Source organism: Octopus sinensis, linkage group LG9 (assembly GCF_006345805.1).
Source record: "Octopus sinensis linkage group LG9, ASM634580v1, whole genome shotgun sequence".
NCBI classification, from domain to species: Eukaryota; Metazoa; Mollusca; class Cephalopoda; order Octopoda; family Octopodidae; genus Octopus; species Octopus sinensis.
In genome coordinates this window covers 33378949-33395295 of record NC_043005.1, presented here as the reverse complement: position 1 = coordinate 33395295, position 16347 = coordinate 33378949, and the positions used below count along the sequence as shown (strand labels likewise).

Genomic DNA, 16347 nt, shown 5'->3' with positions numbered 1-16347 from the left:
TTTAGTTGAATCTTGGTTTTTTTTTTTGTTGGTCAGTTATTTTTAGCGCTTTGACAGAAAAAAGTCATTCTAAAATTGTTTTGTAACGTAAGCATGCCCAAACAAGTTGAATGCTTACACAGAGCAGGTTTTACAGCCACATCATCCAAGCTGACCAGGTGAAACTGGGCTTAGCTGTTAGTATATATATAATATCATACCTTGATACTGTGAAGGCAGACATCTCCACTGACATGCCACTGGTAAGAGAAATTGTAGCTTGTTAAAGGCATCTAATTTGAAAAGTTGAAGTTGTGATGTTGCCGTGGAATAGTGAATTGAATTGCTGCATGGTTTCCAGCAGACATGAAGAATGATTCCGACAGGCAGTGTTACAGCAGTTTTCTGTGTAGAGCTAGCCATCACCTGTGAGCAAGTTTGGCTCAATAACATGTATGAATCTTTCACTGTTTTAGTTGCCAGTGAGAATATTGTGTGCAGACATAGACACTTTCTTAACTCTCACATCCTTTCCATCCAGTATCACATACGAGGTGGTATCAAAAGGTTCCCGGACTACTCTTTTACTCTTTTACTTGTTTCAGTCATTTGACTGCGGCCATGCTGGAGCACCGCCTTTAGTCAAGCAAATCGACCCCGGGACTTATTCTTTGTAAGCCCAGTACTTATTCTATTGGTCTCTTTTGCCGAACCGCTAAGTGACGGGGACATAAACACACCAGCATCGGTTATCAAGCAATGCTAGGGGGACAAACACAGACATACAAACACACGCACATACATACATATATATATATATATATACATATATACGACGGGCTTCTTTCAGTTTCCATCTACCAAATCCACTCACAAGGCTTTGGTTGGCCCGGGGCTATAGTAGAAGACACTTGCCCAAGGTGCCACGCAGTGGGACTGAACCCGGAACCATGTGGTTGGTAAACAAGCTACTTACCACACAGCCACTCCTGTGACTAGTTATGTTTAATAAAAAATAATTTTATTTACCTAAGTTTTAGTATAATCTCTTTTGAAATAGTCACCTTGCACAGTAATACATCAGCCCCAGTGTTTCTGCCACTTTTGGAATCTGGCCTGGAAGTCGTTTTCCGTAAGCAAGTCAAGGACCTTCAGTGATTTGCTCTTGATCTCTACAACGGTGTTAAAATGGCAACCTTTGAGTAGCATTTTCATCTTGGTGTAAAGATGGAAGTCCACAGGGGCTAAATCTGGTGAATAGGACAGATGTGTAAGTGATATCATATTGTTTTTGGCAAGAAGCTCACGAGTGATGAGAGCTTGGTGACAGGGTGCATCATTGTTGTGCAGAATCTAATTCTTTGTGCTCCACTGATCTTGTCCTTCCTAAAATGCTTCAAAATGTCATTGAGTGTCCTCTGATGATCCTCATGCACAAGCTGGTGAATTTTCTCCACATTTTTTGGGTCATGTTCATGGCTGGCCTTCCAGATTGCTTATCATCTTCTAGGGATGTTCTTCCACTTTTGAAGTGCTTGTGACACTCAAAACATTGTGTATAACTCATTGCCTCATCGCTGTATGACTCCTTGTTCCAACTTCCTGTCCATGACTCCAGCATACGTGTGATCACAAATTTTACAACTTGTGAAATAAACACAGCAATGTCACTTGGCACACTGCCTCATAAAGGTCGCTGCTAGCTATCACTGCCAACACTATGTTTATTTTATAAGTTGTAAAATTTGTGTTTTTGTGATCACATGTATGCTGTAGTTTATGATTTTGGAACAGAGAGCCAATGTGAAATTTTGCGTCAAACTTGGGAAGTCTGCTACAGAGACATTGACCATGTTTTGGCAAGTTTACAGTGACAAGGCAATGTGTTGTATGTAATGTTTTGAGTAGCACAGGTGCTTCAACAACAGAAGAATGTACCTGGAAGATGAGTGATCTGGAAGACCTGCCACGAGTGTCACTCCTGGAAATCTGCTTTTGTGCATTGAGAATTCATCCCCCCAGAGCCAGACTGTCAATCAAAAGTTCTACTGTGATGTTTTGAAGCATTTGAAGGAGGACATTCAACAAAAGCGATCGGATCTGTGGAGCGCAAATGACATTGCACCCTGTCACCAAGCTCTCCTCTCTTGTGAGTTTCTCACTAAAACAACATGGTATCACTTCCACACCCATCTTATTTGTACCTGCAGACTCCCATCTCTACACCAAGATGAAAATGCAGCTCAGAGGTCACTGTTTTAACCCCATTGTCAAGATTAAGAGCGAATTGGAGAAGGTCCCCAACTCACAGAAAATGACTTTCAGGCCAGATTCCAAAAGTGGCAGGAATACTGGAACCAGTTTATTGTTGAGAGATGATGTTAAAACTTTGGTAAATAAGTTTTTTATTAAATGTGACTAATCTGGGAACCTTCTGATACCACCTTGTGTATATCATCACTTTTTGATGTCTATGTTCCATGCTGGTATGAGTTGGGCACCGTCCATTCACCCATCCATCTATCTATCCACACAATGGGCTTCCTACAGTTTCTTTCTATCAAATTCACTTGGGTAGTATTGGTTGTCCTAGGTGTATACTCAAGGTGCCTGGCTGTGGGACTGAATGTGAAAAATATGGTTGCAATGCAAAATTCTTAATCATACAGCCATTCCTGTCCCTATATAAAAAAGGGTAGTATTCTCCATTTTTAAAATAATTCATCATCATCATCATCTTCGTTATTATTACTTTCTTATGCAGTGTAGATGGAAAATGCACTGAAGTATTTAGTCATTTGTCATATCACCACAAGCACCTTAGCTAATACTTTCCTTAAAATATGTGCAGTACCTAGTAAGGTTTAACACCAATCTTGCAGGGTGTTTCCAACTACTTTAAGAAGTTTTGAAGGTTCAATGGGAATGACCCTAGTGTTCTAATCACAGATATTATCACTTCTAAGTTACCATCATTATTCATTATTCGTCTGAAGTCTCAATATGAAACATTGTAGCAAAAAATCAGTGCTGGTTATAATTTCTGTTGGAATAACCTTAGCATTATTAATTATGTTTTTTGTTTTTATTTTTAATAGAAATTACATTTCTCTCTCTCAAAAATATTTTTGTTTTGTTTAATTTATTAGCTCTCTAGTCATTGTATAACAGGGTCATCCCATGATGAAATATGTTTGAAACTCACTGGCTTAGGGTACTGTGTTCAAATCCTCCTATAGCTCTGTGTGGAATTTCAGCCCTCTTCTCTCTCTCTTATGATGTCACAATAGTCCAACTCATGCTGAACTTGGATCTACAGCTGTCTACCATTAGATGGATTTCTTACTGGACAGACAAAGATTCTGTGACAATGATGCATCTCTGTAAATGTGTATCTATGAGTGTGGGTGTGTGTCTATGTGTTTTTGCTCATGTGTAACATGTTTGCATGTGTATACCTAACCTACTCATTACAATCTCTTCTCTTTCATCTTTCAGCTCTGCACTATGGCATTCCGTATCCTCGACAGGTGAGTGGCTTACCTTAATATAATGAGGTGGTGGTGATGATGATGGTGGTGGTGATAGTGGTGATGTTGGGGAGGATTGTAGTGGTGGCAAGGAATATGAATGTTTTGTAATGCTGGTAGTATGGTGGTGGTGGTGGTGGGGGGAAGATTGTTTGGTGGTGGTAATGGTGATGAGTTCAAATTCCGCCGAGGTCGACTTTGCCTTTCATCCTTTCGGGGTCGATAAATTAAGTACCAGTTACGCACTGGGGTCGATATAATCGACTTAACCCCTTTGTCTGTCCTTGTTTGTCCCCTCTGTGTTTAGCCCCTTGTGGGTAGTAATGAAATAGATATTGTTAAGATGACAGGGTGTTATTTGAAGGGAATTTGACTGCTATGTCTAGTTGGTTATACAGCCACATAACAGAGTCAAGCAAGATGGACTCAAGGAGAGAACTGTTGTTCCTCTGAAGTTATCATCACTGGGATCAATGTAATCAACTAGCACCCCACACCTTCCCAAATTTCAGTTCTTGTGGCTATTATAGAAAGCATTATTAAGTTGCTATTTGGAACACAAATCAACATGAAATTTTGATGGAAAGTTTTCATGTAGATAGTTTTTGAACAGAAATTTGCATCATAGCACCAGGGGCAGTCTCAGGCTGGATGAGATCAAAGGGTTATGTTCATTTGTTTACTTTCATGGGCCCCATTGGAGGAATTGGTGCATATCCCAGTTTTTAGAATTGACATACTGTACCCTTGTATTTTGTGAGAGATGACTAAAAGAAGGGCATCTGGCCCTGAAGCACTGGCTCAAAAGGTCCTGTCTATCCCATACTAGCATGGATAAAGCAGATATGATAACAATGATGTTTTTAAAAAAGTGAATGATGTGTTGTTGGTGGTTTGTCTTCTATTATTATTGTTGTGGAGTACAACTGTCTCTGGCTTAGTCCATCTACTTATGAATAGGTACTATAGGTAGGCATGGGTTACTACTGCAACTAGTGTAGAGTACTGGATGATTAGTGAGCATGTTGTTAAGTTATAATGTACAACTGAAGTTTACATCTGGGTCTGGAGAAAGCAGCTGTTGCTACAGCAAGGTAATAGATGTGAAAATCAAATTCTGCTACTGTAAACTTTTATTGTGAAACGCAATTTAACCCTTTAGCAATTAAATCAGCCATATCTGGCCCAAATATTCTATCAGTTTTACATTCAGACTGGCCATATCTAGCCTCTCACACTTATCCTACAATGATATTCTAAAAATAAACAATCACATCATTGAAACCTCAAAGCTATGAGGTAATGCATGATTAATACAGAACAATATGAATAAATCAGCATTACATTTAATAGCGTTATCTGAAAGCTAAATGGTTAAACTGTTGCCACACATCTTATTGTAGTTAGTTACGCTATTTCTTATTGTGGTCATGTTACATATTTTCCTATAGTAGTATGTTACACCACATCTTTCAGTGGTTAGCTACACTTCTTCATTATACCTTTCTGTTTAGAATCTGATAGATTAATTCGATCAATGAGGAGTTGAGTGTCTTTGCCTGCAGTGATCAGTACAATAGCATAAATGATGAAATGTGATCAATACCAGTAATACTCTACCACAGGTGTGGCTGTGTCATTAAGAAGTTTGCTTCCCACCTACAAGGTTTTGGATTCATTCCTATTATATGACCCCTTGAACAAGTGTCTTTCTCTATAGCCCTGAGCTGATCAAAGCCTTTTTAGTAGATTTGGTAGATGCAAACTGAAAGAAGCCTGCCTCTCTCTGTCTCTGTCTGTCTGTCTGTTTGCCTCTCTCTCTTTCTCTTTCTCTCTATCTATCTATTTATCTATCTGTTATGTATGTATATATATATGTGAGTGTGTGTATGTTTGTGTCTCTGTCTTGTCATTGCATGATAATTGTAAATGAGTGTCACTCATACGAGTGGGTTCATTCAATTCCATTATTCTGCAAAAACTTGTCTGGCCTTGGGGAAATATTAACTTATTTGGAAATAGATAAGAGTTAGCAACAGGAAGGGTATCTTTCCAGAGAAAATCTGCCTCAATAAACTCTATCTGACCCATGCAAACATGGAAAAGTGGTTGTTAAAATGATGATTATGATGATGGTTATTGAGTTGTGTGAGTCACCACCAACTTTTGGATTGGCCACAACACCTGTATAATAAATAGTTCAGCAATTGCCATTAGATGAAGTAGAGGAAAGGCAATGTTGAAAACAACCAGAGCAACAGTGTTAACAACAGCAACCAATTGCAGTAACACTGTAGGTGGCATGAAAAAAAGCAGGTTAGAATAAAGAGTGGCACATGTAAAGATTTATCTAAATAATCTTGTCTGAAGGCATGTTTTCAAGAAGTGATAAGATAAGTCTTTTTTTGGTGTTGGTGAGTGGGATAATTGTATGGTGCTGGATGGGTGTGGGGAAGGGGATGTGAGATTAGGGAACAAGAATGAAGAAGACAAGGAGCTGGAAAAACAAAAACAAGCAAAAATCTCCTCCCCACCAAAACACAGAAAGCATTTAATGGGTGTTTCCATAAATAATGCGGTTTTTTCAATTGCATGAACTAAAAGTCGGAGGGATACAGGATAAACTATCTGCATCAACTTGCTATAAAAGCAGGTAGTAATTTTACCTTGTATTTATTCTTAGTGCGAGTTTTGAAGAGTGCAGTTCGATTTTAACTGTTATTTTTTCAAAGCTAGAATGAAAGTGACAAAGGAGTATATTTGGCATATTTTGTTCTATGAGTTCAATAAAGGCAACAGTGCAATGGAAAGTGCAAGGAATATTAATGCAGTATATGGGGATCAGACAATAAGCTTAAGCCAGTGTAAACGATGGTTCCAGAAATTCTGAGCCAGAAACTACAGCCAAGAAGACCAGCCCCATCCTGGAAGATCTGTTCAGCTCGATGAGGATGTCCTTCAAACCCTGGTGGAACAAAATCCCATCGTAATTGTTGAGAAACTAGCAGAGAAGCTTGGATTTACTCATTCAACCATTCATCAATACCTGCATGCCTTTGGAAAATGACTGTTTTTGATTTCAAGACAAAAGGTATTCTTCCATCAGGATAATGCTCGGCCACATGCAGTGAGGATAACATTCCAAAGGCTGGAGGAGTTTGAATGGGAATGATGCCCCATCCACCTATTCGTTGGACATTGCCCCATCCGATTATCATATACTCTGCAGTCTTCAAAATCATTTGGATGGAAAAAATATGAATTCTGTAGATGAGGTCAGAACAGTACTGGAGGAGTATTTTTTGTCACAGTCAAGTGAATTTTGGAAGAGGGGTCTTGCAAGTCTACCAGATAGGTGGAGGAGCATTGTAGAAAATGAAGGAGAGTATATTCTAGATTAAAAAAGAACTTTGTTTATCTTAATTTTGAAAAATAAAAGGAAGTATTAAAAAAATGCATTATTTATGGGATGACCTAGTGGTATATCTTCAGAACAGGTTTTAAAATATATCTCTTTATCATTATCATCATCATTATTGTTATTATAATCATTGTTGTTATGACTATCATCATTATTGTCATGTTTATCATTATCATAACCACCATCATTTTCATTATCAGAATCAGCATCATTATCATCGTCCTCATCCTCCTCACTGTTGTTAGCATGATATCAATCATAAAAACATTACGTCTTTGAGCCTAGCATAGAGGAAGAAGAAGCAGGTGTAAGGATCCTCATTCATAGCCAAAGCCATGAATGATTGTGGTACCTTAACAATCTTTTAAATCAACGATGTTTCTATTGTTATCAGGAATAATTTCTGAAATAATTCAGAGTCAGCTATATTACAATGGTACATTCTTACTTGTTGTTGTGGTTGTTGTTGTTGTTGTTGCAGTTATGAAGTGGCACATAGTTACCTGCTGAGTTAACAAAAATAGAATCAGATTTCATACAACTGAAATGCTGCTATCTGCAGCAATAACTACTACTACTACTACTACTACTACTACTAGCAACAAAACACGAACATCAATACCATCATCATCATCACCATCACAATAACCTCCTCTGCCACCTCTATCCTTTAACCAGCAACACTGATAATCATGCCATGGCCACTACCAGTAAAAGCAGGTATATTATTCAATAAGGAAACCTTTAGAAGGATATATTGGATAAGGCAGTCCTAAATACACATAATCCTGTATATGAAAATACATGATGGTTGTATTTGAAACACCTTTGGTCATAAGTCTGCTTGATCAGGATAGACCTGGGGTTAAATAACAACCTCCATGACCACCACCAACAAAATAAAAATGGGCAAGCCAATGAAGGAGGTCTCTTTATGGTCATTGCAACTTGAAATAGCAACCTAAAGTCATTCAAATCATACTGCACTGTCTTAAAGAAAAAGGACACACTTAAGATAATGTAGTCCTAGACACTCTTCTCTTAAGGATGGGATGCTCATAGGAGGAATATTGGGTCAGGGTTTTGACCTGGAGCTAAACAACATCAACAGAATCTGCAGCAGAAAGACTAGATTGTGGAGAAAAGGACAGCTTGAGATGGCCACACTGCATCCTTGCAATCAAACACTGCATGGTGGAGTGCATGGTGTGGTTGTCAGTGAAGTCAGGGGGTGGGGTAGGGGCAAGGTATATCTGTAACAATGCGACCCATGTGGGTTGGATGGCGTTTATTGAAGCATTCTATGACTGGATGATTTCTTGTTGCCAACCCACGTTTCTTCCAAAACAAGGTACTTTTGGTACTATTTCTCCGTAATTAGACATGTTTTCTTATGGAAGACTGGAAATGACCCTGCTTGTATGACATTTGCAACTATCATGCAATGTGAAGACAATAACACCAACACTGATGTATGTATGTATGTATGTATGTATGTATGTATGTATGTGTGTGTGTGTGTGTGTGTGTGTGTGTGTGTGTGTGTGTGTGTGTGTGTGTGTGTGTACACACACATGTGCACATGCACGCACACACACACACACACACACACACATAGCATATGTTATATATAATAGGTGCAAGCATGGCTGTGTGGTAAGAAGCTTGCTTTCCAACTGCATGGTTCTGGGTTCAGTGTCACTGCATGGCACCTTTGGCAAGTGTCTTCTATTTAACCTTGGGCTGACCAAAGCCTTGTGAGAAGATTTGGGTGACAGAAATGGAAAGAAGCCTGTTGTATATATGTGTGTGTGTGTGTGTGTGTGTGTACATGCACATGCACGCACACACACACACACACACACACATAGCATATGTTATATATAATAGGTGCAAGCATGGCTGTGTGGTAAGAAGCTTGCTTTCCAACTGCATGGTTCTGGGTTCAGTGTCACTGCATGGCACCTTTGGCAAGTGTCTTCTATTTAACCTTGGGCTGACCAAAGCCTTGTGAGAAGATTTGGGTGACAGAAATGGAAAGAAGCCTGTTGTATATATGTGTGTGTGTGTGTGTGTCCCTCACTACTGCTTGACAACTGGTGTTGGCATGTTTACATCCCTGTAACCAGACTTTACAAAAAAATTATAAATACTGGGGTCACTAAGTTTGACTAAAATTCTTCAAGGCATCAGTTTAAAACAAGTAAAAGATGAAAGATATGTGTTAACCCTCAGTTAACCTTGAACCTTTGTGTTGATCCTCGTAACTTCATGTTTGCCATCGAATTTTTTTGTTAATGTTGAGCATCATGAATATTCTCCAAATGAGGCTGTGTAGTTAAGAAGTTTACTTCCCAACCACATGGTTTCAGGTTCGGTCCTACTGTGTGGTACCTTGGACTAGTGTCATTTATTAATACTAGAGCCATGGGAAGACCAAAGCCTTGTTAGTGGGTTTTTATAGACAGAAAATGAAAAAAGCCCATTGTGTGTGTGTGTGTGTGTGTGTGTGTGTGCGTGTAATCCAAATAAGAAGACAATGAAAGACTAACACATCTTTAACGATCAGTTCCAATTGTTTCTGTACCAACTCTGCTTTCATTGCCAATTCACACAAAAGTTCCAAGTGAAAATTTATGTAATATTTATGGTTTTAAACATTAGAGTGGCACCTATTCAGACCTACATCAAAGGAACTCCCTTACATTGTGTGTCTGTCAAGCTTTGTGTTTTGCTTATATTAAGAAGAAACAAAAAGTAATGAAATGTAAATGTAAATAGACTGTGAAAAGATGGGCAGTACAAGTACCTTATTTTTTTGTCCTCCTAGGACCTTATATATATATACAAAACGATGAATAGCTTTGCGTAAACCATGGTCCGTTTTGTTCTCTTACTTTATTATCATCTTATAATCATCTCATAATAATGACTTTTATGATTTTATGACTTGTATTACTACCTCAGTCAATCTAAATGTATATATTTGTCGTTACCTGTCATAAATAGCCTTTTTTTTATTTGCAATGTGCATTTTCGTTGATTTTTCATATTTTACCCTTACATTTCCACGTGTATTTTATATTTTCTTTTCGTAACATATTTCTACTATATATATATATATATATGTATGTATGTATGTATATACATACACACACAAATATACATCTATTTTTATTCTTTTACTTGTTTCACTCATTTGACTGTGGCCATGCTGGAGCACTGCCTTTAAAACGATGTTGATGTTATTGTCCTTACATTGCATGATGGTTGTAAATGAGTGTCACTGTCAGATAAAAAGTGTCATTTCCAGCCTTTCATAAGAAAACATGTCTAGTTATGGAGAAATAGTACCAATTCAACCTTATTTTTGAAGAAGTGAGGGTTGGCAGTGAGAATGTCATCCAGTCATAGAATGTTTCAATAAACTCCATCCAACCCATGTGGGCATGGAAAAGCAGATGTTAAAATGATGATGATGATGTACTAAATTCCTATTCCAAGAAAACAACTTCTTGATATATTTCTCAAACTATGTATTATAAAACTAATAATGATGAAGGTGATGATGACGATAATAAGAATGTCAATAATAATGATAATAATAATAATGATGATGATGATAACAATAATGCACTAGAAACAAGAAGGTAAGCAAAACAGATGTAGCACACAAATACAATTTTATATTCCCAATAGACAATTCTGCACATAATTGGAGAATATGGAGGTGAATGTGGTGGCAATGCAATAGAGACTTGCATGAAACTAATGGAATAATAATGATAATAATAACAATAATAATGATACTCATGATAATAATGATTTCCTTATTGTCCACAAAGACCTGTCATGTAATACAAAAATATATACTGAAGGGTTAGCAAAAACAAGATGAGGTGTTTATATGCAATGAATGGATGGGGTGGAGCAAAAATGTTATAACAGGAAAATCAGGTTAAAATTTGATACAATATAAACATAAATGTGTGTGTTTGTAACAAAGTTACTAACTTTACAAAAGAGGTGGAAAGCTGCCACCCCGGGTGGGTCAAAATAGCCCTATAACTGACTTTCTGTTCCAGCTATTTCATTCTCTGTCCTGACTACAACCTTGAGACAAAAATTTGAGAATCAGCTGCCTCATGCATTCACCTTACATAAAATTTTCTTGGGGGCAAAAATCAACTGACGGCTGGATCTGTCCTACATGTGATAAAGGCTGTTATGCACAATTCTACATGTCACCAATGTTCAAACACAGAATAAGTGTGTAGAAATGGTTTTGTTGCACTCGGCACTTCTTAGTCTGGTCTGACTGATAAGACTGCCATAAAGCTTAACCGACACTGTCAGTACTTCTAGGCCAGGGATTCCTGGAAGTTTCTGTAGGTCTGATATGAAAGTGCTCAAACTACTGAGTGGATCTGTATTGATACTCAGTCTCTCCCTATCTGACATCTCTTATTACCTCCATTAACCCTTGTTATTGGAATACTAGGATGGATCCCTCACCAATTATGTTGTCCCACTAGATAAGAGCTGTCACAAAGTGTCTGTAAGAGTTAGCACTTCCTTCTCTATGCTTAGATTCGAAATCGAATCCAAGAATCATCGGTCATCAAAAACCAATGCATGTATAGGCGCGAAATTTAAAGATTCGAAATCGAATCTAAGCTTAGAGAAGGAAGTGCTAACTCTTACATGTCTAATCTTCATCTTAATTCAGGCTGTTGTTCTATCAAAAAGATGAGCTGCTGAAAAATGTACTTCACAAACAGCAGCCATACCTGCTCTCCATGTAAGAATGGTTGTACGTGCCACACCCTTAGTACATGTCTGCTCATTATCAGCAATAATAATAATAATGATAATGATAATAATGTCTCACTTTGGCACAAGGCCACCAGTTGTAGGGGAGGGGTTCATTAAGTAAATCAATTTAAGTACATTTTATTCAGTTCTGTGCTGCTTCTGCTAATCTGCTGCCCTTGTAATAATAACGAAAACCCCAGGACTTAGACAGGTAATACACCTCATACAGAAAATAGAATTACCTAGCACTGCATACAGACAGGTGTTACTTAGAGTACATTTAATGCAATAAAAACACTGCATGTACCTAAGGCATATGGAGCTACACCAGTTATGCAGTGAAAGCATGCATAAAAAAAGACTGCTAAAATAATAATATTAATAATGATAATAATGATTTCTTTTATAGAAATAATAATAATAATAATTTCAAGTTTTGGCACAAGGCCTAGTGTTCAACTGGTATTTATTTTATTGATCTTGAAATGATGAAATGTAAAGTCAACCTCAGCAGAATTTGAACTCACGACATGAAGATGAACAAAAATGGTACTAAGCATTTTGCTTGGCGTGCTAACGATTCTGCTAGCTTGCTTCCTTAATGGTGATAATGACAATAATAATAATAATGATAATAATAATAATAACAACAGCAACACCGGTGATACCACCACCACCACCACCACTATCAACAGCAACAATAATCATCATCATCGATTTAATGTCCCCTTTTAATGGCTGAATACCCTTCTTCACTTGTTTACTTGCTAGTTAATATTTCCCCATGGCCAGCCAGAATATTGGAAATAAATGACACTGCTTATATGACAGTGACATTCGATTACAACTATTACACAAAGACAAAGACACACACACACTCCCATATAATTCAAATTTAACAGTGGTACTCTAAGTAGATAAAATTATAAATAATGGTTTCAAATTTTGGCACAATACCAGTTGTTTTGGGGGAAGAGGTAAGTCGATTACATTGACCTCAGTACACAACTGGTACTTATTTTAAAGACCCTGAAAAGATGAAAGGCAAAGTTAAGCTCTGCAGAATTGGAACTCAGAATGTAGCGACAGACAAAATGCCGCTAAGCATTTTGTCTAGTGTGCTAACAATTCTTCCAGCTCGTCCCCTTAGATATAACTGTAAGTAATAACATGTAGAATATTGGGTTAAAAAGCCATCAAATGGAAAACATCAATTGGTCCCCATGTGGCTCAAACTTACATCAGTAAGCATGACAGATGTTCTACCATTAGACCAAAGCAACTCTTTGAATTTCTGCATCCATCTTAGAAGCTTCATGCTTACCAGTGAGATTTTTATGCTTTTTGTTTCATAAGAATTTAAAAATCTTCAAGAGATATGAAATAAATTGTTTTTAACAATGGAACTTCTAAGTAGATAAAGCTATAAGTTCTGTTTTCAAATTTTGGTACTAGGCCAGCAATTTTGGGATAATGGGTAAGTCTGTTATTTCAACCCCAGTATTTAACTGGGGCTTTTTTTATTGACCCCAAAAGGATGAAAGGCAAAGTTGGTCTTGGTGAAATTTGAACTCAGAACATGAAGATGGGTGAATTCTGCTAAGCATTACCACTATTACCTCAATCCTTGATGATGATGATTTCTGGCTCAAGGTCAAAACTTTGGGTGGAGTTAGTCATTTACATCAACCTCAGTATTTGCTTGCTACTTTATTTTAAGAAGTGCTGATCACTGAAAGTGGAAGTAAGCTGTAGAAGAAGAAAACCCAGGAAGACTTGGTACAAAGTATTGAAAGCTGATCTCAAAATGCTGGACCTTATGAAGGAGGTGACAGAGGGTTAAGATATGTGGTGCATTGTTGTACTTGAGAAGACCTGCCCACCACAACATAATTGAGATCCTAAAATCAAGGTGCCCCGTAAAAAGCATTGGTGTGGGTGCTGGCGCCATGTAAAAAGTACTGGTGCTGGTGCCACATAAAAAGCATCCAGTACACTATGTGGAGTGGTTGGCATTAGGAAAGGCATCCATCCATAGAAACCAAGCCAAAGCAGATTATGGAACCTGGTGTGGCCCTTGCCCTTGCCAGTTCCTGTCAAGCCATCCAACACATGTTAGCATGGAAATTGGATGTTAAATGTTGAGGATGATGATGACTCCAAAAAGATGCAAGGTAACGTTGACCTTCATGTGATTTGAACTCAGAATATAAAGGTTTATAACATTTTGTCTCTTTAACTATTCTGTCAATATAAATAATAATAACAATGATACCACCAATTGTCATCATCACAGCTACCACCCCCAACCCCACCATTATTGAAAGTTCGCTCTTCCATGCTTGCATAGATTTGGATGGAAATCATTAAGGTAGACTTTTAATGGCTAGATGCCCTTCCTCTTGCTAACCCACATAGGAAATGAACAAGGTGTGGCAGTGTGGTAAGAAGCTTGTTACCCAACCACATGGTTCTAGCTTCAGTCCTTCTGTATAGCACCTTGGGTAAGTGCATTCAACTATAGCCTTAGGCATACCAAAGCCTTGTGAGTGGATTTGGGAGATGGAAACTGAAAGTAGCCCTTCATATATGTGTGTATGTGTCTTTGTGTCTGTATTTGTCCCTCACTACCATTGGACAACCAATATTGGTGTGTTTATGTCACTGTAACTTAGTAGTTCAGCAAAAGTGACCCATAGAATAAGTACCAGGCTTAAAAAATAATAAGTACTGGGGTCAATGCATTTGACTAAAACTTATTTAAGGTGGTGTCCCAGCATGACCACAGTCTAATAACTGAAACAAATAAAAGATAACATTGTTTGTATGATGATGATGCTCATTTACAGTCATGATGTCAAGACAAGGGTACACATGCACACACACACACACACACACACACACACACACACACATACATACACACACACACACACACACACACACACATGTATATATGATGTGCTTCTTTCAGCTTCTGTCTACCTAATTCACTCACAAGGCTTTGGTTAGACCAGGGCTATAGCTGAAGATACTTAACCTAAGATGCTTTGAAGTGGGACTGAACCCAAGACCAGATGGTTGGGAAGCAAGCTTCTTAACCAAACATTATCTATCTTTAGACAGATAATGTTTTTACAACTTGTGTCAATCTATGTAGGCCGCACATTTCTTTTCTGCATGCATGCATGCATGCATCCAACAATAACATCATAAGACTTGGAAGGCAGCTCCTTGAGCAACATGTTTTGTCTGATAACCTAAAATACATGCCGAAAGAAGTCACAAGCTCTAAAACATATCATCAGATGACAGGATGAGACTATATGAGCAGAAAACTATGCATGGATATGTTAGTAGAAAACTCCAAGATGATTGTAACATTGATCATGAAAGCAGTCTATCATGGACCAATAGCCGGATTGCTACCTCCCACTTTGATGGGTATGTGTTTGCAATCCAGGAACAGGAAATATCAGCCAAATTCCTGATGCACAAAAGGGATAGAGATGCTGGTAAAGCAGTAAAATTTGACAACCAATGCAGACTTTGTTGAATTAACTCCAAGGATATCACCCACATCGTAAGCAGTTGTCCAAAAATGTCATCATGGTATTATCTACCGATGAGACACGATGTTGTTGATAGGACACTCTATAATGAAATCCGTTGGAAGGATAACCCTGAGGACAAAGAAATAAGAACCCACAATATGGTAGAAGCCATAACCACTCATAATAAAAAGGAATACTGGTGGAATGTCCCAGTGAAGACCTCAATAAAATGTAAGCACAACAGGCCTGATATAATGATTTGGTATAGAGAAGAGAAACTGCACAGTTGTAGAAATTAACTGCCCAGTGGATGTTAACATAAAGCTGAAGATAGTGAAAAAGAGAATACCTACGCTGAGCTCTGGAAAAATCTGCAGTTATTCTATCCAGATTACAAGTTCAGGTTTATACCTGAAATCATTGGGACCCTGGGATATGTAACATACTGCTTAAATACCAGTCTTGAGAAATTAGGCTTCTCAAAACCAGAAAGGAGAAAGCTAATTTGAAGATTACAGATTCAATCCATCACTGAAACTGTAAAAATTTGTAAAACTTTCCAGAAGTTTAGCATCTTTATATACATATAAATGAGCATGTCTAGTTATGCAATTATATGCATAAGAATACATACATAGAGCAAAACATACAAATCTGCACATACATACAAACAAAAATATCCTGTTGTTGATGTTGAAATGTCAATGAAGGAGCCTTGGATCTAGGTTAGAAACCAGCTCTTTCTCTTGCAGCAAAAAATCTTGAAATAAAACTGAACAATGACATACATACATACAGACATACATACATACACGCATACATGCATGCATGCATGCATACATACATACATACATACATACATGCATACATACATGCATGCATGCATACATACATACATACATACATACATACATACATGCATGCATGCATGCATGCATGCATGCATGCATGCATACATACATGCATGCATAGTGTTTCAAAAGTTTATGACACATTCTAAGAACTCTTATATCATGAACTACAAATGGTAGCATGATTGAGCTGGTAC

General features: G+C 37.8%; 1 protein-coding gene across 3 annotated transcripts in view; it reads left to right on the top strand.

Annotated features, from left to right (window-relative positions):
* LOC115215695 (LYR motif-containing protein 1) overlaps positions 1-16347 on the top strand; it is an 81629-nt gene that overhangs the window by 12876 nt on the left and 52406 nt on the right. For all 3 annotated transcript variants that reach the window (XM_029784976.2, XM_029784975.2, XM_036505878.1), the window contains exon 4: positions 3478-3509. In XM_029784976.2, the coding sequence (XP_029640836.1) occupies positions 3478-3509 (32 nt within the window). The remainder of the gene's footprint in view (positions 1-3477; positions 3510-16347) is intronic.